At 48.2% G+C, this 22,552-nt stretch overlaps 1 protein-coding gene across 3 annotated transcripts in view; it reads right to left on the bottom strand.

The window, feature by feature from the left end:
* Positions 1-22,552, bottom strand: part of adkb (adenosine kinase b) — a 78,691-nt gene that overhangs the window by 12,857 nt on the left and 43,282 nt on the right. For 2 of the 3 annotated variants that reach the window (XM_062474418.1, XM_062474419.1), the window contains exon 7: positions 11,033-11,203. The exons of the other annotated variant lie outside the window; for it this stretch is intronic. In XM_062474418.1, coding sequence (XP_062330402.1) covers positions 11,033-11,203 — 171 coding nt within the window. The remainder of the gene's footprint in view (positions 1-11,032; positions 11,204-22,552) is intronic. 3 annotated transcript variants of the gene reach the window in all.

Here is a 22,552-nt window from a genome sequence, read left to right on the forward strand (position 1 = left end):
ACAATGGCAAACCTTCCTATGAGCCACCTGTGTGTAAAGACTAATGGCATTTATGAATTTCAATGAAGCGAAAGAGAGTGTTATGGATATTTACTGTTTGCGTACAGAACCCTGCCAGTGTTATTATGCAGATGAGCTCATAAACGTGGCCTTACGTGTTTCTACAGAACAGCTGCTGTGTGAGGGAAGTCGCATGACGTTATCTTCGCGTTTACGACGATGTTTTAAGTCGTTTCGTAAAACGTCTTTTAGACGCTAACAACAACTAGCTAGGCCTACCACAAGCGCTGAAGGGGCGACAGAGAGCACATAAAGTGATGAATCGTGTGTTTTACATAGCGCGCTCATTAAAACACCCTCACAAGATGACCACAGATTGCATGAGTTGTGGTTTTCTGAGGAGGCTGTTTGTAGGAGGGCCGGGAAAACTCGGTGTGAAGGACCACAGCAGCTGTCGCTACAATGGCAAGTGGCATCAAGAGGCATCTGGGCCAGATCTTCCAGTCTTCAGAAAGCCAGCTCATTTGTTAAACGAAACTCTGTGATGTCACGTTCCCCGGGCCGAGACTGGTTCCTCCTGTCAAGATGGCATCACGGTGGGCCGGGGTGGGGGGGTGGTGGGCCGGGGTGGTGGGGGGGTGGTGGGGGTGGGGCCGGGGTGAGGGTGTCGGGGGCAGTGCGAGGTAGGGGATAACAAGCGGGGCTTACAACCTCCCAGTCTCTGTGCTGCCGTGGTTTGGATAAAGCTATCAGAACATGGGGAGATGGTGCCAGTGCTGTCAGAGGCTCATGCAGTCAAAGGGGTATTTTTAGAGAGCTTAAGTTAATAATCCAAAACCCAGTCAAAGGGGTGGGGGTGGGGGGCTGCTGGATGAGGTGGGGGGCACTAGAATTTCTTGCCAAGTAAAATGAAACAGGAAATAGACTACACGCTTGATGCAAAAAAGCGTTTATTTGTTTTTGTTTTTGTTAGGTTTTTTTGCAACACACTCTTTGGTTGTTTGCCCCGTGCCACTCACCAGGGCATTTAGAGAAGCCACATTTCAATACACAGGCAATCCTAAAACTTGAGGAAATTCCAAAACATGGACAAGATCTGCACCTACATTACTGCTACCGCAGTAGTGTTTCTCACTGTAGAACAGATACTTTCATTAAAAACAGAAGCTGAAAAAAAATAGCTAAAAAATACACGCAAGAAGCAATAAAACGCCCGTGTGTCTGGGAATTCAATTTGTGATTACATATATAAATAAATCTGAATTCATGTGTCAACAGACCCAATTCCCTTTGGGCCAACGGTGGGGTGAAAACACAACTCTGTTTGACTGCTTGTAATGTCAGTCACTGTGATAGGTAAGGATATCCACAAGGCAAGCGGGAAAATGCAATTACAGAAGTCATTGGCACTCAAATCGAAATAATAAGGTTAACAAACCACAACAACATCACATGATGCTCTCTCTTCTGCTGTGTAACGAGCTGTCAAGCAGATGTCACAGGACCGAGGAGCCCAGGGTAGGGAGGCGAAAAGATCCTATTTCGTAGTTTCAGAAAGAATCTAAATCAAAGAGCAGGCCTCGGTGCTAAGGTTAATAAAAGTTGATAAGCTGAGGAGTGCAGCTCCCCCTAGGCCATTCAGAAAATAGGCATTTTCTTGACCGTGTTCGCCCAGGCTGACGCTGTGGCAGAAATTGAATTGTGTTTGACATTGGGGAAGGGTGGGGAAGGCAGGCGGACTGAGGGGTACAAGGGAAGGCAGCCCTGACAAGTTATTTACAGCCAGACTTGTGTTTAGTTGTCCCTTTGTGGACATTTCAATAAGAACCCGTTTTTTCAGTTTCAGTTTCTTTTTTACATCTGAGTTTGTATTTGGCTTGGTTGGTAGTGGGCTTGTTATGAAACATAATGAGGCAAGATTAGAAAGCATTTCCTTTCTGTAAGTACTGAGTGTACTTTAAGAAGCAGAGAAAGCTGAGAAGCAACAAAAGGCACAGGAGAGATTGTTGACACTGATAAATACCTGACTGAATCACTGACAGATCGTTGACATCAATTCGCACAAAGATTAAGTAACAAGTAAGCCTGAAAACAAACGGACAGCTTTGCCAAGGATCGAGTGTATCAAGTATGGAATATAAAAATAGAGCACATGACTGTTTCCTAGAATGAATGCTAAGATGTTAAGAACATCACTGAAGTGTTTCTAGCAGCTTAAAAGCAGAGTGAAAACAAACCAAAACAACAGCTGGCACTCTGCTCAAGTTTTACCCACAGCATACACTCATCATTATTACAACCCCGTTTACTCATGCAGCATACCTCAAGAGGGGTGGTGAAGATTCAGTACAGAACAGAGTGAACATCGTTGGTGGTGGAGGTGTGTGTGTGTGTGTGTGTGTGGGGTGGGTGTTGCCCTGGGAGTGGCCGAGGGTCACACCTGTGCTCTGGTTGTGGAATGTTGACCCCCCGGCCCCCCCCCCTCCCCTCAGCACGGAGAGACAGTGCTGGGAGACACCCCGCCCGAGATACTGGTGCCGATAACAGCTGCATGGGGTTGATATGATAATGCAGCCCCACAGTGGCTCCCCACTTCCTGACGTGAGGAGGAGAGGGCAGGGGAGGATGGGTGAGGATGAGGTGGGGGTGAGGATGGGGTGGGGATGGGGATGGGGTGGGGGTGGGGGTAGCAGGCCAGGGTGGTTGCTCTGAAGGTGGACAGAGGAGGAAGTAAGGTGTGTTGGGTTGGGAGCTGCTGGAGCTAGCTAGGGAAGGCATTCCTACTGGAGCACGACGTGCCACAAACGCACTCACCCGCCAAACCTGACCTACAAACGCACACAAACACACCTCTGCATTACCGCCAGTGGGAACTCATCTAGTGCACTTTGTGACCCTGTTGTGTGTGTTTTCACTTCTGCAGAACCGTCTGGCAAGGAAGTGTCAGTGGTTGTAATTAAAGAGATATTACAGGACTTTCCAAGTGCCTGAATGTCAGTCAGCTCCAGCCTGAATGACTACGTTAGCGTGCCCATTGAAAGTTGTTCACCACAAGTGACAGACACACTTCACCAGATAAAACAGCCAGTTTCTGATTCGACGACACGAGCAGCCATGTGCAACGCTTCCTAAACATCGGGCCTGATGCTCTGCCTGACGACCAGGCGTTACAAACAAACACGGCTGCTTAGCAACTGAGGAGCATGGGGGAGGGGGGTGAGGTCACCTATGCTACCATCGGGTCAGTTTCCACACGGTGCCTCTGTCCGACTGTAAGGCCCCCCCCCCTCCCCCTGCCTGAGGGGGCAGGGGGGAGGGGGGGGGGAGGGGCCTCTTAGCGTTTGCCCGCGGGGACCACGGTGTTACCGCCAGCGCTGGTCCAAAGGTTAAACAATCGGAAACATGTGCAGTACATAAATATCTCCCAGCTGATAGGATCAGGGAGGAGGAAACTGGAGAGGGGGGGGAGGAGTTAGCGGCACAGGACGTGACCTCACTCTGCAAGCTGGTGTCTCTGCGGCGCTGCGGAGCGGTAGTCTGATCGAGGAGGGGGGAGGGAGGGAGTTCTCAGTGTGACGGTCTTATCAGCAGTGAGGGCCTCTATCACAGATCTGACCCCGGGGCTTTTTACACGGGGTCAGCATACGAACCCGGGTGCCCACCGACTGACTGTCTGTCAGGAAGTGGAATGAGAGGGAAACAGGAGATGAGCTGCTCTCCGCCGCAGAGTCGCCCGGTTAGAGGAGCGACCACAGCGGCGGGGTCCATCTCGTTATTTAAAGCTCCGTGGCTTCTCGCTCATTATATGATCCGGGGAAGACTCACTGCGTGGCGCTGGGGGGGGGGTTTGATGGCTGAAAAAGGTCAAGACAACAAACAAGAGTTTTTTTTCTCTTCATCGTACTGAATTGTGTCCAGCCTTTTCAAAGAGAACAGCGACTGTGCCCTCCTGTGGATAATAAACATGTGAGAGTTTGGCCCTGTTCTGTTTACCTCCTAATGAGAAACAAAGATCTGATCTTCTGGGATTTGAACGCTTCAAACAATAGGGGTATAACAGCATAATTCAAACCATTCGAGTGTGCGAGAGGGGGAGATGAGAGCTTTTGTTTGGATAAATTGTCCATATGAAACTGGAGATGATGTCTAATCTGTTATCTGTTGATGTGGCAAAAGATGGCGTCTTGCCAGACGAAAATCAGAGCTCTTTTGGGAAGGCTGTGACAAACCCTGGTGCTTCTACACACGTGCCTGTGGCCACGTTGGCTGAGGTGCTGCCCTGCGGAGGAAAAAGAACTGCATGGTTTTTGTTTTTCCTTGAAGGAATGACTCGGCATGCTACAGTCGGCCTCGCAATAATTTAGGTCACAAAAACAAGCGAGCCAGCCAGTCAAGTTAGAGTGAGGGCAGAGATAGGAGCCTGGCAGGGAAGTGAGGTTTCCAAAACAAGTCCAAAAACACAACCTCCTTGACCGCACGTTCATTTGATATAATTTAATTTATTTGGGGGCTAATAAAAGTCATTAGTCATCAGTCCAACCCCTAACCCTGTTCATCCAGCCCCCCCAACACACTGAGTTCCATACATTGGACTTCTGTTTGCCCTCCATATTCTCTGATGACAGTGGACTGGAGGAGCCAATCAAACAGGAGAACAAGGGACTGGAAAACATGACAGCATTCCCTGGACTGTGGGAATAGGCCCTGGTAGACAAAGGGCAGTCCTCCAACACTGTGGATAAGGGGATGGGTGATAAGGAGGGGGAGGGGGCGGGGGGAGGGGGGGTGAACGTTTCACGGGATCCCAAGCAGGGAACCAGGAGTTCTATAGGGTGTCAAGAGTCGGTTGGTGTTCAAACTTCTGCGAGTCGCTCCGGCAACAAGATGACATCCTGCGCTGAGCCCCCCCCCCCGTGACAGAAATACACTGGCCTCAGCGCCAGCAGAGCACGGCTGTTATCGATCCGCTCCCAGTGCAATATCTCCTCTTACATCCATAATTATTCTCCTTCAGAGGACTCCACCGTGAGAGCCCAGGATGACCTGTCTGTCTGTCTGGATCTCTGCCCATCACGCCAGCTTGTTAAAGGTGCTCTCTACGTGGCGTGGTCGTGAAACGCCTCCTCTTTTAACCCCGACAATTTTTTATATTTCATGGTTCAATCCAGAGGTTCTGGGAGCCGGCCCTGGACCGGTAGATTACAGTGGTTAGCTGGACTCCTCCTGCGGAGCCATGGTGGCTGCTGAAGTGTCCTCACTCCCGGCAGACAGCCCAGGACGAGGGAGGGCTCCCCTACTGGAACTTCACACTACAATTCCTTCTCTCACGGATGACTCTCTCCGAAAGGCTTAGAACAACATAAAAGCACTGAGAACCCCAATATATTTGAGAAAATATGGCGTCAGTTCTTCCAACACGTTAGGGGATAAATGTCCTCACTCGTTCCTGATTGAAGCAACTTAAGTGTTTTGGAGGGCAATTGATGTTGTATTTGTTGTAATATGCTGCAGTACTCTTAGTGTCTATCACTGACATGTTTTGGTTTTCACTGTGTCTGTTTGTTAGTTTTTTTTCAGTCTTCGCAAGCTTTTATGCAAGCTTTTATGGTGTTTAGCAATATGTCAACTGTCACTTAAAAAAAATAAAAATGTTTTTACAAAAGCTCCGATGACAACAATCTGGTGAAACCCAATAAACAAATAAAGTAACGAGACCAAACACAGTTTGGTAAACTGTACGTTGACTCAAACGTAGGGCTCATAGCGCTTGGCAGTTGAAGTGTTGTATATGGTGTATTGAGACATGCTGGGTGGTTTACTGTGTGGGCTGTACTGGCCTGCAATGCTACTCCATGTGATGTAGCATTCAATTAAAAACAAGACAGCTATTCACATTTAGCTCTTCACCTCGGCTGATGGCCACCGTGACTCATCACGGTGCAAGTCACTGCCGCTCCTCTGACGGCAAAGGTCAGCGGGCTTGTGCAGAGACGGCGAGAGAGCGTGACTCAGAGAAGAGGGCGCGTTCAATTAGACGCGGCCGCCGACCACACAAGAGGAGAACGCAGATCTAATGCTGGATGTCTTCTTCTCCTCGGTTGACACCATTACTGATTGTTCTGTTTGCTCGGGGGGGAGGGAGGAGGTGGTGGAGGAGGTGGGGGAGGAGGTGGGGGAGGAGGTGGGGGAGGAGATGGGGGAGGAGATGGGGGAGGAGGTGGGGGAGGAGGTGGGGGAGGAGATGGGGGAGGAGATGGGGGAGGAGGTGGGGGAGGAGATGGGGGAGGAGGTAAGGGAAGGGGATGGGGAGGAGATGGGGGAGGAGGTGGGGGAGGGGATGGGGAGGAGATGGGGGAGGAGGTGGGGGAGGAGATGGGGGAGGAGGTAAGGGAAGGGGATGGGGAGGAGATGGGGGAGGAGGTGGGGGAGGAGATGGGGAGGAGATGGGGGAGGAGGTGGGAGTCAGGCTGTGTTAAAGACCTTCCAGTTGGCCTCCCAGGGCCATGTGAAGAAACAACATGGTTAATGCCTCATGTTCCTCCCTCTCTCTCCAGACAGACGCACATTGGAGTCTAAAAAGGAGGGCTGTTACCGCTGATATGTTAATCTGTCTCTCATATCTCTTTGTTTTAGCCAGTGAGACAGGATATTTTCCCCGAGCTACTGTGAGAAGCACATCTCCAGTCCTCTGTGGTTGAGCTGTCAAGAGGGAAATACCTTCCCTCTGACTTTTCTTTTTTCTTTTTTTTTCTTGTAGCGAGAACACCCCTTATACCCTCAGGGGTCTTTAGTGAACTTGCCATCACCCGCACACCGTGCCGGCGGTGAACACGCACTTCCACACACGTCACGGCGGCGATAAACAGCCACAGGCATCGCCACGGAGATAAGGCTTCCTAGCAGTCCGTCAAACAAACAAAGCTGGATGACGAATGTGGGGAGGTTTCGAGAGAACGCCGCCATATTGGCCGTGTAGCCTCTCTTTCTCTCTGCTTTTTCTGCACATGCGTGTACACTCACACACACTCACACACACACACACACACTCACACACACACACACACACACACACACACACGCACAGACACACACACCAACACACTTCAGCCTGTCCTGGAAAAATCATTAAATCCCCCCAGCACCTCACACACACTGCATGCAGATGGAGAGAGAAGGGCTGAGAGCCAACATGCCTGAGGGGGTTTTCATGACAATAACCTTCTGTGGAGCTGTGGGTCTCCCGCCACCTAGATCAGGGGGCAGTGGAGGGGCGCATGTAAAAACAAGCAAGAGAAACGGCACCAAATATCAGGTGAGGAACATTCATAAAGTACAGAGGAAGACAGAATCTGTGTCATTTTCCCCTTATGGCCCGGGGAGCAGGCCGGGTAAAGGCTCTTTAAGAACAGCTTGAACACAGAAATGATGATGGTTCCTCTCGTCTGGACGAGAAGTGCATTAATATGTAGCCGTATGCCGTTTCCACTTGTGTTAAATGGCTAGCCTATTGAGGATTCAATTACAATGGCGGCCTGTCGCTTTGGACGAGCGGGACTGTGGACCATATAACTAAGCTCCCTCTGAGTGTGGAGGTGCTGAACGGCTTGGACAGCACTGGGAGGCATGCAGCACTCCTGCAGGAGGAGAACCATGGCAAAGGCAGAGGAGAGGGAGAGGGAGGGAGGAGGGGGGCGGGGGGAGAGGGAGGGGGGCGGGGGGGAGAGGGGAGGGGAGAGGGAGGGGAGGGGGAGAGGGAGGGGTGCGGGGGGGAGAGGGAGGGGAGGGAAGGGGGAGTGGGGGAGGGAAGGGGGAGGGGGAGGGAGGGGGAGGGAGGGGGGGAGAGGGAGGGAGGGAGAGGCAGGGAATGGGAGGGAGGGGGGGAGAGGGAAGGGAGGGAGGGTGGGAGTAGACATATAGACAGAGAGACAGAGAGAGAGAAACCAGAGAGAAAGACCGAGAGAGAAACCAGGAGGGGGGGTGAAGGGGAGGGAGGGAGAAGGGGAAAGAGGGCTATGGGGCCAAACCTAAAGCTCCTCATCTGGGCTGTTTTACGAGGAGGATGGGGGGGTGGGGGCATTTTTAAATCATTCAACTGTTGCTCCTGCTGCCCAGATAAAAGCCCCCCCAATTACTTGAAGTGATCTAAATCGAGCAGGCTATGAATTCCGGCTTATGGAACATCAGTCAGGGTGATTAATTCTGGCTCAATTAATCGTTCCATTTGTCTATGATATGTCTAAAATTCCACAATACAAATCCGCTGTAATGGCCCAATCCTTTCCCCCCATTGTGTGGTTTATCTTCAACGCTCAAAAGGCAAAAAGCAAATTTGAGGCTAATTTTATCGGGGAATCCGCTGGCATGTGTTTTTTTTCCTTTTCTCCGGCGGTAATGATTCCCTCATTCGGGTCTAATTAACTGTGGCCATTAAACGTGGGGAAATGTAGTGCCCTGGGTTTCATGTCAGGTAGTCAGGAGAGGACAACACAGGAGGACTCAATTAGGCCTGCGCCGATCCCGGGTTATCACACGACATGTTTGCCAATTAAGTGGAGTTCAGTCTGATGCGTCTATGCCTCCTCCTCTCCATCTCAGAGGCCCCGGAACCAGAGAAACTGCCTGCCTGCCTGCCCGCCTGCCTTTCTGCCTCTCTGCCTCTCTGCCTGTCTGTCTGCTCCCCCCAGCGCCCCCCCCCCCCCCCCCCCCCCCACAGCGCCCCCCCCCCCCCCTCCCCCCCCACAGCAGAAGAGCAGACGCAACACTATGTCCCAAAAAGGCAGTAATAACAGACTGTTATGTAAGGCTGGACAGGCAGACAGACAGACAAGCAGACATGCATGCAGGCAGGCAGGCAGGCCAGCAGACAGACAGGCAGGCAGGCAGGCAGACAGGCCAGCAGACAGACAGGCAGGCACGCAGGCCAACAGACACGCAGACAGACAAACAGACAGGCAGGCCCTGCTTGCTGATGCCAGGTTTCAAACAAGTACCAGCAGGATGAAGTTCCAGTAGAATTAGGCAGCTTCTGTCAGCCACACAGCTGAACAGCAGAGAAACACACTGTCATCTAAATGTAACATTATTTTATTATATATTATATAGCATGACATTATAGTGCATATGATTGTTATGAATATCAAGCAGAAGAAGAGAACATGCTATTAGAGGGAAGTACATGGCACGAAATCGGAAAGTTCTTTCAAATCTCAGTCATTTTTATGAAAACAAATGTCAATTGGTTTAAACTCAAACCGTGTTCAGTTATATGCAGGTTGTATTCTAAAGTCCACTCAGTCAGTGTGTGGGAACAGGGAGTTGATGGGGCAGGGTGAGGAAGGAAGGGGAGGAGGCTCACAGACACATTAGCTTTTGCTTCTGTCATATTCTCCAGGCTAGGGGGAGTATGTCTCAGTGATCCTGAGTGTCATTGGCTTGTTATGAAAGCACTGTGAGCAAGGGCTGATCCATCACTGTAGCTAGGGGGCCTGTGGGTGTGTGTGTGTTTGGGGAGAGTAATAACGGCCAGAGTGTGACTGATCCAGTGCTGTTGCTTGTCACTCAGAGTGCCCGCTGCATGACGGCCAGCCCTGTCTGGCTGGAGCATAGTGGGAGGTCTGGCTCCAACCATATGAGCAGCCTCTCCTCCACACAAGCAGCCCACACGAGGCAAGAGGAGACCCAACACTCTACACAAGCAGCCCACACGAGGCAAGAGGAGACCCAACACTCTACACAAGCAGCCCACACGAGGCAAGAGGAGACCCAACACTCTACACAAGCAGCCCACACGAGGCAAGGAACACGCTGGACAGGAAACAGGAAACAGCCCTACAGGCCCAGGAGGACTTCCTCCTCTTCTTCCTCTTCTTTTGCCTCTTGGAAGTGTTTCCATTTCCTGGTGTTTACCATGCTGGCTTTTGACTAAGAGGCCCAACCAAGACTTGATTATAGGGCACAGGCCCGGACAGGGTCTCGCAAAAGACAGTGTAGTCTCTTCCAAAACACACACTAGAGAGTAATTATCAGAGTCATTAAACGATAATGACTGGAAGGTGTGTGCACAAACAGTTACAGTACCACCCACCAGAAAGTACAGATGATTTGCAAAATGTACAATGAGTGCAGCGTGAGACTGAATCGTTCCTCACAGCAATTAGGCAGCGAGAGACAAACAGAGAGAGAGGGAGAGACAGAGAGAGAGAGAGAGTGGGGAGTGTATTCAGAGGCAGGTCTTCAGGAGCTTGGGGGGGGGGGGGAGGGGGAATGGGGGGAAGGCTGAAGTCAGCATTACCCATAAATCCTCAACCCTGAGAGTACTTTCTTCCAGTTCCACCCCCCGCTCTGAGGACCTGCTCTCCACTGAACACACCAGGCCCTGTTTAGTGGCTTTAGCAACGGGGGAAGGGGTGTAGGGGAGGCTGGCTGGCTGGCTGGCTGAGGGGGGAGGGGGTGAGAGTACAGTCCAGAGCTGCAGTTGGCCTCTCAGGCAAGCTTGTTTTCCCAGCTAGGGGACCCTGCAGCACCACAGTCTGTGACCACAGCCTGACCTCCATCACACTACTCACTTCCACACGGGCCAGGAAAAATCAATAGATTAACCGGCATGAAATGGTGACACGATTAAGATGAATGATTACAGGGCTAATTCTTATCGTTCTTTTCGTTGGGGCAGCAGCAAAGTGAAATGTTAAATGGCTGTTGGGGTGGAGGGGGGTTAGCGGGCGACGAAGTGAGAGAATTCGATGCTTTAACTGTTATGTACTCTAAACTCCCCCTCCTCTCCCTAAGTCACACACACACACACACACACACACACACACACACACACACACACACACACACACACACACACACACACACACACACACACACACACACACACACACACACACACACACACACACACACACACACACACACACACACACACACACACACACACAGGCAACCAACCCCAAAACAATGTGTTTTGAACTGTGCAAACAGCATATATCATTCCTAGAAGTCTTGACAAACGGTCTGTTTGGCTCACCGTCTCGTTCCCAAACAAGATGTCGACGTAGGGCATGACCTTCATTATGGGCTCCTTGAAGAACTGGCTGATGAAAGGAGCGGAGAGGTTCAGGCCGAAGATTTTGTTGTTTTCGGAGGCGTGCTTCGCCACTTTCAGGATGGACTCTGGGGACACAGTGAGGAAGAAGCCCTGGAAACAAGAAAACAAGATTCTCAAACAAGATTCTTTTTTTCCCTCCCTCACTGCTTTCATCTTCAATACCAACAAGCCCGTTCCCCCCCCATCCTTCCCAACACCAGACAGACAGGATCGTTTGTGGTCTGACAGAGAACATGAGCCAAAGTAGATGGAAGCGGAGCCTACCCTATGATCTTGTTGCTAATTTGTGGCTTTTGGACTTTGACAAGGTAATTTCTAACGGGCTACAAGGTGCGGCATTAAAATACCACAGAGAGACAGACAGCATGAGACTGCATAAACGTTTAACTCCAATCGCTTCTTGGAACATGTATACCGTCCAACAAAGAGAGAGGGCAAGAGAGAGAGAAAGACAGAGAGAGAAAGAGAGACAGAGAGAGAGAGAGAGAGAGAGAGAGAGAGAGAGAGAGAGAGAGAGAGAGAGAGAGAGAGAGAAAATAGGCAGGAAAAATACATCCAGGACAAAGCTTGTGGCTGAGGTCCAAGACCTGTACTAGAGGAAGCAACATGCACGTATCCGATGATAGCAAGAACAAAAGTCTCGTCTGGACTCTCCTTACTTGGAAACAAGAGAGGCAGGTCCACTCATTGTGTGAATGAATACAAATCAGGTAAGAAAACACCTTTGTGTTGCAGGTTGAAATCCGAAGCGAACCTGCACAAAAACACAGACCCTTTGATACCGATCTCCTTAACCTTGTTTTTCAGCTACAAACTTGTCTTTAAAACCACTGTGTCACAATAGGACTGGAGAAGAGATGGTGGTGAAGGAGGGGGGGGGGGGGAGCGATAAAAAACAAATATATATTTACATTTAGCAGACGCTCTTATCCAGAGCGACTTACAGTAAGTACAGGGACATTCCCCCGAGGCAAGTAGGGTGAAGTGCCTTGCCCAAGGACACAACGTCATTTGGCACGGCCGGGAATCGAACTGGCAACCTTCAGATTACTAGCCCGACTCCCTCACCGCTCAGCCACCTGACTCCCTGATTACCCATATATACGTTCTGCATGACGATACATTTAATCTGCATCCATTGTGAGTACAAGTGCAGCTCTCATTAAAGCATGTATGACATTTGCAACAGAGTAGTGACCTTCATGTAAAAGGACTGAGGAGAATGCTGGTGAATGGAGGCTAGTCCGTGTCGTTCATCAAACGTACAATATATTACATGGTACTAAGTGGCTGAATGCTTAATTACATATTCATGCAGTCTCTGGCTCTCTAGGCAAGATTTCTCATTACTTTACAGTAATGTAAAGTAATACAGTAATGGTGGAGGAAGACGTCTCCGCCACGGGATCGGGTCAGTTACCCCCGGTTGCTGTGTCCTGGTACCATCTGTTGTAAAGCAGAGGTGTTTTGAATGGGCTAGCTAACACAAAGGAGCTCACTCTCTGCTAATGGCCCATCATTGACCCTGACATTTCTCTTTTGGAGTATGCCAATGTGTCGGCGGAGGGGAGATTGTTTTCTCACATAAATGGGCTTTTTGTAGTTGAAGATAAACTGTCATGGTTGCCATAATGTTAGCTCTGATCAAAGGCTCAGGGCTCTATCAAACGTCCTGAGGGGTGGTGAACTTTAAAAGCCATGCCACTGCCTCTCTAATCACACACTGGCTCTATGTAATTTACCTCTAACTACACCACCGCCTTCACAGACACTGGGCTGGGTGGCACTGCCTGCTGGTACACTAGAAATGTTAACCTCACAGGTTGCTCTGTATATTTGGTGAGTAGATCTAACTTGGTATGTCCACATCAGCAAATATGTCAAACAGTGAAATGCCATAGATCGGAAAACTATTTGCGCTGGACAGAACTTTTGCAATGTTCATAAAAGTACTGTGGAGAGAACTCGACTTTCAGACGTTTCATTTTCCAACACAGATTTATACATTCCAACACAGTGGCCTCAAATCATCAGCCTAAACCATACGTCAGCTTTGATGCACGGAAACGTGGAAAAAACGATTCCATCCCTATTAAAACTTTTTTTGGTGTTTCCGTGTTTGAAGCTGCAGAAATGCCCTGGGCAGCGCTTTTCATAAAATACTGCCTCCCCCCTACTTTCTTCAAGTTCTCAGCTTTGTGAGTCTAGTGGCTTGTGGGTAGAAAATAGAAGCCCGTGCCATGCGAGGTTCCAGGTCCCATCGTAGGCTTGACTTTGGAGAGCAGAAACAGGAGAAGGTAAGTCTTTAGCACTGCGGGGCAGATCGGGTGTCGAGGACGGCAGATCTGGTTTCTCCAGGTATCAGGGAGTCTTGTGAAGTGGAGTGTCACCTTTCCAGGTCAGGGTGATCAAAGTGCTGGGGACACTTTGTACAATTTCCATCCAGCCAAAACATTTAATAAGGCATTCAGAGATGCCTTTCTTGGCCACCAGTGATGAAGCAGCCGTGTTTGGCCATGTGAAGCTGTAATTTGACAGAGGACTTGGAATCTGTTCTCAGTGTTTAAGAAGAACGATTTCCACTTTAAGAAATCTGTCTAAATGGCAGCGCCAGATCAAACTAGGTGGTAATCTGACCACAGAAGTCTCGACTGGGCAGCAGTATACTGTTGAACACGTTCTATAGGTTGTATCACAGTAGGATGGCTTTATAGGTTCTTCACATCGGAAACCCTCTGCGTGATGGATGATACAATGACGCCGTGCTTAAAATAAAACTGGACATCTGAAGGGTAAAAAATCGTCTATTTTGGGAAGGGCATTTTCCTTTGTGCCACCAGAGGTGTTCGTGGAAAGGTTTTTTCCTTCTTCACAGGGCTATTTCCATTCTGCCGGGGTAAGGGGGTGTGTTTGAAATACTGTATCATGAACGCTTTTCTTGACACGTCCCATTACTCATAAGAATGATGGAGAGAACACGTACTCTTTCCAGCCCAAAGTGTTAAAACCGTAGACCCTTAGTGACTAAATTCCAACAAAGGCCTCCCATTGCGATCCTTCACTGTGGCGTTTGCTCCGGCTGTAACGTCCACATTGCTAGCGAGCTTGCTGGCTTAAACGGAGTGCTTCCATCAAAGCTGTAGGAACGCTGGCCCTGCCACGCTCCCCCCTGTCATTACCATGGACAGCCCTCCCATCATGCTCTCTGGTGCGGAGGGGTTCATTACATCGAATCAGATGTCACACAGATCAGAGTATGTGCTACGCCATACACTGCTCTTCCCCGCGGCTGTCTGTGCGGAGCGGCGTTGCCAGGCCGATCGATAAGCTCAGGTTTGGAGCTTCATTAGCTCAGTATGACTCCATCTCCATCCAGACACCTCCGGCACGCTACACCGGTGTTCCGGGATGCGTTTTACTCCCCGATATTGAAGGGCCTGCTGTGTTGCGTGCACACACACACACAAACTCCCGAACACATGGAGAGGGGTGGAGAGAGAGAGAGAGGAGATGGCTGGAGCTCTGTAGATGAGAGGAGAGAGGGAGAGGACATGGGCAGAGGCAAGTGAGTAATTGTGCCACGAAGTCAGTCCTGAGTGGATAAAAATCACAAAGACGACGGGAGTGCTTTTAAAGACGACTCTATATTCCTCAAAACACTTTCAAAGGCATATATATACGAGTGTGGCGAACTAGGGAAGGATTTTATATCGCTAATGATGTTTTGTTCCAGCCAGAATGGCCAGTTGATTTCATTTAGACAAAAGTTCAATTAGGCCAATGGAGAAGACAAGGGAGCTTGGCGAGGGAAGAAGCCTCAGACTGATTCTAGGCCCCCGAGCTCTTCACAACATGTTTAATGTGACTGGCTCGGCTATCCAAGCACACTGATAGCATCTGCTTCTTCTTTCTCTTACGCTAAGAATCATGTTCTGGAGGACCTTATCAGATATTTAGGAATCTCTCCTCTTCTGAGAGAGCTGGAGCATGGCCAACTGTACTGGAAACTAAGGAAGGCCAAGCATCTAAGGGCCCCTGTGTGATGGAGAGAGGGGTATCAAATTAGTCATGCTGGGCTCTCCCGGGCAACATAAATGTGCCACAGACACTGGATTTAACAACTGGGGAGAGACATTACTTACTTACTAGCTGCTACAGTATTTATTCCTTGAAATTCCTCTCTGTTTTTCATATCATTCGGTTTTCCGAGTAACAGATTTACTTTTTTCTTTCCGGAACTCGCCGGAGTTCCCTCGTGGTCTATATGAAATATGGAGATGCAGCTGGTAGGTCATTGCGATGCCCCGACGTACCTGGCCAAGGTTACCTTAATGAGCCTGGGTAAAACAAGGCATTAGACCTAACCACAGACCACTTGAGGGGGATGTGTGTGTCATGCCACCCTGCCTGCAATTTGTACAACCATTGGAGAACATAATTACATTAACCTCTGGTGCCTTGGCTACATAAAACTAATGGAAGAAAACTACCTGAGTGAGGGGTAAAACAAAGAAAAACAAATCAAGAAAAAAGCCCTGTATATAACCCCATTAAGAGGTTCAAATGTGGCTTGCATCACAATTATTTAAGAGTTGGCAAGATTAGGGTGCTATCTTGCTAATGATATTAGGAGATCGCCTTCAGGGGGGTTCCTCAAAATCGCTGGCTTTAGCTGTCCGGTCACGCCCCCTGACTTTCAGCGATGTGTTGGCCAGGGTATGAAGCGCAGTGGAGAGAGAGAGGGAAGGCCAAGGAATGTACTTAAGATCTAAACCAGACGACAGGCAAAGCCAAGAGCGTTCGAACGCCAATACTAATCCACAAAATAATTCAGTGCATAGCAAAACGGACTCTCCTTAAAGAATACCACATGTTACCTCTGTGAAGAGACAAAAAAAAACAAGCATTCCAGTGGAAGAACACGTCTCCTCCCCTTCTCCCTACTTTCAGTCCTAATGAAAAAAGGTCCATAACAAAACAAAAAAAACTTGGCCAGACATAACACAATCCCCCTGGTGAGCGGAGCATTCTTGTACCGCTGTTCTGCCATCATTACAAGAGCTAACTGTTTGGTTTGCAGGGAGTTAAAACTTGCTAATGTATACACTTACAAGTGTCCTTGTCGGCCACACACTGCACTTAATTAGCATTTCAGCGCGAGGAGCTCTCTCTCCTTCACTACCTCTGAAGGAGAGAGGACTTAGTGTGGACACACAGAGGTGTGTTTTCTTGTCAAGCTGAGCTCCTACAGTACTTCAGTTCAGGATGGGGACTGGGAGAGAAGGAGGTGGGGCGGCTGAAGGAAAATGGAATAACAGTCTGCAGAACACACCTATATAGAAACAGATGTTCAGACTTCAGAGCTTTCTCTGCTAGACTGCCTCGAAAAGGACATTTTAATATATGGGTCAGATGTACAAAGCAGGGGGCTAGTTTTGGGGTGTCTGCTCTGCAGAGTAGGTGTCTCGTTACAACAGCCTAGTAACCACAGAGGCTGAGATACAGGCAGAAACCTAATCTGCACAGACATTCCCTCAGCACTGTTGCAACCAAGTGAACATTTCCAAATGTGCCACTCCATGGACGTAAATGAATTAGGCGTGTCTAAATTCCCACACTTGGATGTGGATTCAAGGCAACTTTTCACTTTGCGCGGATCTGTCTGGTAAAGGTCTAAGGATCACATCAGAACATTGCAGGTAATCGCTCGGGGCAGTGACTCATATTCAGTTTTGGTTGACAGACTAAAATAACAAAGCGCTGATTGCTGAAGAGACAAGGGCAAGTTTGAAGGCCCTGCTGGATAGAGTTAATTTAATACATATTTTACCTTGTCTGCAGAACGAGAAAGAGAAAGAGAGAGAGACCTTCCCTGTCAGCCTTAAAACGATTCATATGCCATATTGTATTGAAACAGCACAGGCAAAAAAAAGTTTCTTCACTTACAACCAACCCCTTTAAAAATATTGTTGTATGAAGGCTGTCAAACTCAATGCAATAGGTCAGCACCCACTGTTCAGAACACTGCTGTTTCAATCCACTCTAATAATAAACTTTGTCTGTTTCACTCAAGTCCAGAACAGGGGGGGGGGAAACCAAAACAAACAGAGCACATGGCAAAAGCACACCGCTTAATTATTCATGCCTGTTTAAAAAATCATCTAATTGCTACTGTAATATGATGGCCCCGGATGAAAACAAAAACAGCTCGGCTATCAACAGCTTTTTGCTTAATCACCAAATTATAATTTGAGATGAGGGCAGGAGAGTTGAGCCTGATGGCAGCATTTCAATAATGTGCAAACTTGATTAAGGTTTAAACAGTCTGGGGTTTTCCGAGTGCACAACCTGAATTCTTTTTCCGGCCTCCTTTGGAACCGACACTGGCCTATATGTGTGGCGCACAAGATGATGGACGTGTAGCATCCAGCCAATAGGCTGACACTTAAATGAAGTGACAACTGAAGAGAAACAGCCGTCAAAAGTCCAGAGAATCTGGGGACTGCTTTCATTGACTCACGCTTGCGTTTTCATCCAGGCAGTGATTTGATGATGCTGGGAGTCAACTCTGATCCTCTTTGTTTTCCTTGGGCCTGGAGAGGAGACTATGGAGTGCAGCCACATGTAAACATGCACTGAGGAACAGTACCGGACAAGAACAGGCTGGGGAACGCTGCTCGGAGCAGAACCTCTGAGTGTTCCTGTCAAACCGATGCATGGCAACGCTGGTGAAATCTGCATCTCTTACCCCCAAAACACGGCATGACTATTCGGACTTTGGCCTCGCATGTTAGGGCAGTCAGCCAAAATAACCAATTACTTTGAAGAGTGGAGTTATAACAAAATACCTTAACTGTTTACTTTGTATAACATAACCTTGTTTTTCCCTGGCAGGGCAGGCCCGGGCATGGTACAGTACTACTGCCTGATCCTGGGGTAAGGTCGACCTGCGGTCACTGCCAGGTGAACCTGAGGTAAGGTCGACCTGTGGTCACTGCCAGGACTGCAGCCTGTTCACATGAAGCAACACCACTATAACTGAAAACACAACCGTGTACATGTTAGGCCTCCCACTGAGTTGTTCAGTGGGAGGCCAATGTTCCCTAAAGTGTCCCTTTACTGAATACATCTCCTTCAGTCCAACACATACTGTAGCTGCTTCAGTCTTTCCTCCTGCCAGGACCACGGAGGCCTGGAATCTTCTCACCCGTTTACTGGAAGGGCCTTGGAGGCAGGCAGGGGGGCCATCTTGTCTTTGAAACCCATCCACATCTCCAGTATGTCACAGTGCATCCGATCCCTGAGTGAAGGCTCCCCAAACGAAGCCAGGGCAGGGTGAATTGACAAATAGAACCCTTCAATTCACGCATCATCCGCAAAAAGGGACAATTCTCTCTGGAGCAAACGGGCTATGGCCAGCTGCTGTATGCCTAGTAGAGAAAAGTACAAAAAAAAATTGAAAAGCTTTTTCCAACCTTTAAAAAAACGAAACACTTTTTTTTTTCTACCTTTATGGACAAAAATAATCTAAACCTATTTTCGAAAATCTTTTTTCAACCTTTCAAAACTTTTTTCCAGAAACCTTTTTCGAAAATCTTTTTTCAACCTTGTAAAACTGTTTTACAGAAAGAAAGAAAAAAGTTCAACCTTTTGAAACTTTTTTTCCTGAACTTTAATTCCCCAAAAATATTATTATTGTTGCCTTCTGCCTTGCTCCATGGCAGCTTCATAGACTAGCTTATGATTGACATTGCATGGCCGAAGCATGATCGTTACTCAAAACACACACACACACAAAAAGATCTCCTGAAGAAAGTATTTGAGGTATAAAAAGCCAGTGTTAAGAGCTGGAGGTGGAAGGTTGTCTCCTAATTGCTCCAGGGGAGAGAAACCATGTAGGTAAACATAGTTTGATCGATGAAAGGGATTATATCAGAAAAAGATTTTGGCCTTTGGCCAAGGTGAGCAAACACACTGTTCTCTGTCTACAAACGTAAAAAAAATAGCACCAGGAAAAAGCCGCTAAGCTGAAAGCCCTATATTTCACAGTTGGGGGAGGAGATGGACCACAACACTCGATATGACATGTAGGCAACTGTATCACTTCTTGGCTAACCCCCATCTGACAGAAATGCTGGGAGATAAGAGAGCAGTGAGGTGAGTTTGATGGAAGGCTAGCGTGGCTAGAGGCTTAGCTCTAGGTCAGGTTTTACAGTACTCATACTGCAAAGACTGGGTAAGGCTGTGGTAATGTGGGCTAGTGTGTGTGCTAAACCTCTCCCATCACTGAATGCACAAGTTATTAAATGCTCTGCTTGCTGGCAGGTGCCAGCGAAGTGTATTCCATGTATTGCAATTCACATAAGCCACTTAAAGAAAACTGCAGAGAGAAAGGTATAAAACTGAGAAGGGTTTAAGAGTTACTGGAGCCCTTTAAACATCAGGGCTCCTCATCCAACTGTCTTTCCTTTTTCCTGACTAAATGAGTTCCTTCTATTGCCTCTTAATCCCTGTTAAGGTATTAAAACTGAAAATAACATAATTCATTACCTATCTTAAACCTGTAAAACGTGTTGAACATTGATACCTTACTTTTGAAGCTCCTTTGGTCTCAAGTTATTATTAGTATTACACGGGTGAGAAATGTTTTTCAACACAGCTTAACCAGTCTTACATAAGATCTAACCCAGTCAAACTGCATGTCAACCAAAAATAACCTAACATGCAATTCTATACCCAATATGATGTATGACAACCTTTGAACTAATATGATCAATTTTCAGCAAAATATAATTCTCCTTGCCAACATTTCTTACACACATATTTAACTATTTTCTTGCTTTGCTTGATTTGGTTTCCAATATAGAAATGTTATCACATACTCAGTTTAAGCAGGGTGTTCTTACAGCCTAGACAAGCAGGTGATGTCTTAAAGAAAGGATTGATTATATTCATTAAATCCCAAAAGAAATTAGGCGAGATTGATGAAAGCATGTATAGACTTCCTACAAAGCCTTGGGAGTCTTTAAAAGCCGTTACCATGGTGGTATCCCATTAGAATAACAAACATTTCCCCTGGATGTTGAACATTGCTCCACAGCCCCTCTCTGAGTCTCTCCACACAAGCACCTGCCTTCACTTTTTCCACCTCCTAAATTCCAACAGCCACTTGAAAATAAGGGGAAATATGAAATGCAGTTACGAAAAAACCTGAGTGCCAAAAAATAAAAAATAAAAAGGAAGACTTTTTCTTCAAACCCGTAATAACTTTCCATGGGAATAGGGTGAGAAACTTAAAAAGAATAACACTTCCCCTTGATTTTATACTCCTTCCACTTTTTTAAGCAGGCAGTGAATTTCCTGGAGTGATAAGGGCTTAGCCAATGTAATCCTCAGAGGGCCCTTCTCCGGCATGCCAGGAATAAAGAAACCTTTCCCTCTCTGAAAAAACGAGAGGCAACAGTAGGTTCGAGAACAAGAAAGGGGGGTTGGGGAGAGGAGAAAGACAGAGAGAAAAAGACAGAGAGAGAGAGAGACAGAGAGAGTGAGATAGACAGAGAGAGAGACAGAGAGAGTGAGAGAGAGAGAGACAGAGAGAGAGAGAGACAGAGAGAGACAGAGAGTGAGATAGACAGAGAGAGAGACAGAGAGAGACAGAGAGAGTGAGAGAGAGAGAGAGAGAGAGAGAGAGAGAGAGAGAGAGAGAGAGAGAGAGAGAGAGAGAGAGAGAGAGAGTGAGAGAGAGACAGAGAGAGTGAGAGAGAGAGTGAGAGAGAGAGACAGAGAGAGAGAGAGAGTGAGAGAGAGAGAGAGAGAGGCAGCCGGCCTGGCATCCCCCACACATGCAAATTAGCATGTGTGGAAAGAGCAGCCGGACTCGTCCCTGCAGGAGATCAGCAGAGGAATATTGATATGACAATGCGAGGGGTTACCCTGGCCGGGGATGCAGGGGCGGTGAAGGCTGGCCTAATTGGCCCCGTACTGAGAGGGCACCTATAAATGTTTCACACCGTTCGCAGGGATTGATTCATTAACGTGCGGCTCGACAGGACAGGTGGGCCTCTCCACGGTGTACCATCTTGAACTGGCTCAGCGTAAAGTCACCGTTTCCACGGCGGCCTTGATACATCATCCCGACCTTTCGCTTTAGATGTTAAAATCAGCAGCAGGCACGTGACTTCGTGCCACGCTGCTGGACTGAGTTATGGAGCTGCGTTATAAATACCACAGTGGCGGGATCCTGAACTGACAGGTGTCAGACCTGGAGAGGATATCAATAATTCACCATCCCTGCACTCAGGATCAGATATTACATGATGAATGATTTTTACATCTAAACATGTTGGAGGGGACTGAATCAACCTAACAAGTTGAGTCATAAATAAACCCGACTGTTGCTGGCAGCAACCCTGACACGACATGGCTCGAGTTCATCATGATATTCTATTAAACAAGCCGAGTATCCAAGATCAATGACATATTCTGCCATTGGCTATAGACAACCATCTCCTCCGCTTACTGATCAGAACGGTTTAAAGGAATCCACACACGGAGCTCCTTAATCTGAGCATTGAGGAGGTACGTCAGGCATCACGTGCGTCTCACGTACAGAACCCCTCCCAGCCAGTTAAGCCTTGTGAGAAAGAAGCCAAGCAGCATCTGCAGCAGGTTCTCCCTGGGTGGCTGGCTACATGTGGTTGACACATTCTGCTTCTTCAAAAGCCCCTCACAGACGAGTTCAACGTGTGAGAGAATGTGTGTGCGGCATGTGGAACCCCCCCTTCCCCCTCCGGTCCCTCTTCTCCCCCCGCCTACACCCACCCCAACGACCATGTCATGTTAAGAGTTCATATATCCTTTGAGCGTTTCCATCGCGAATTAGTTCAGTATTAAGTTGTAAACTCATGTTGTGGAAGACTGGGTGCAGAAGTGTACTCTTCTTGCTCTTCATTAAGAGCAAGTGTGCTAGTTTGAGCTAGTGTGCTGAAGTGGAGGAGTCTGGTGAACCCAGTGGTTGCTGAGCGGTTAGGGAATCGGGCTAGTAATCTGAAGGTTGCCAGTTCGATTCCCAGCCGTGCAAAATGACGTTGTGTCCTTCACCCTACTTGCCTCGGGGGGAATGTCCCTGTACTTACTGTAAGTCGCTCTGGATAAGAGCGTCTGCTAAATGACTAAATGTAAAATGTAAATGTAAAGTGAGCTAGCGTGTGCTAGTAGGAGCTAATGTGAGCTAGCGTGTGCTAGTAGGAGCTAATGTGAGCTAGCGTGAGCTAATGTGAGCTAGCGTGTGCTAGTAGGAGCTAATGTGAGCTAGCGTGAGCTAATGTGAGCTAGCGTGTGCTAATAGGAGCTAATGTTAGCTAGCGTGAGCTAGCGTGTGCTAGTAGGAGCTAATGTGAGCTAGCGTGAGCTAATGTGAGCTAGCGTGTGCTAGTAGGA

This window comes from Osmerus eperlanus, chromosome 12 (assembly GCF_963692335.1).
Source record: "Osmerus eperlanus chromosome 12, fOsmEpe2.1, whole genome shotgun sequence".
In the NCBI taxonomy this organism is placed as follows: domain Eukaryota; kingdom Metazoa; phylum Chordata; class Actinopteri; order Osmeriformes; family Osmeridae; genus Osmerus; species Osmerus eperlanus.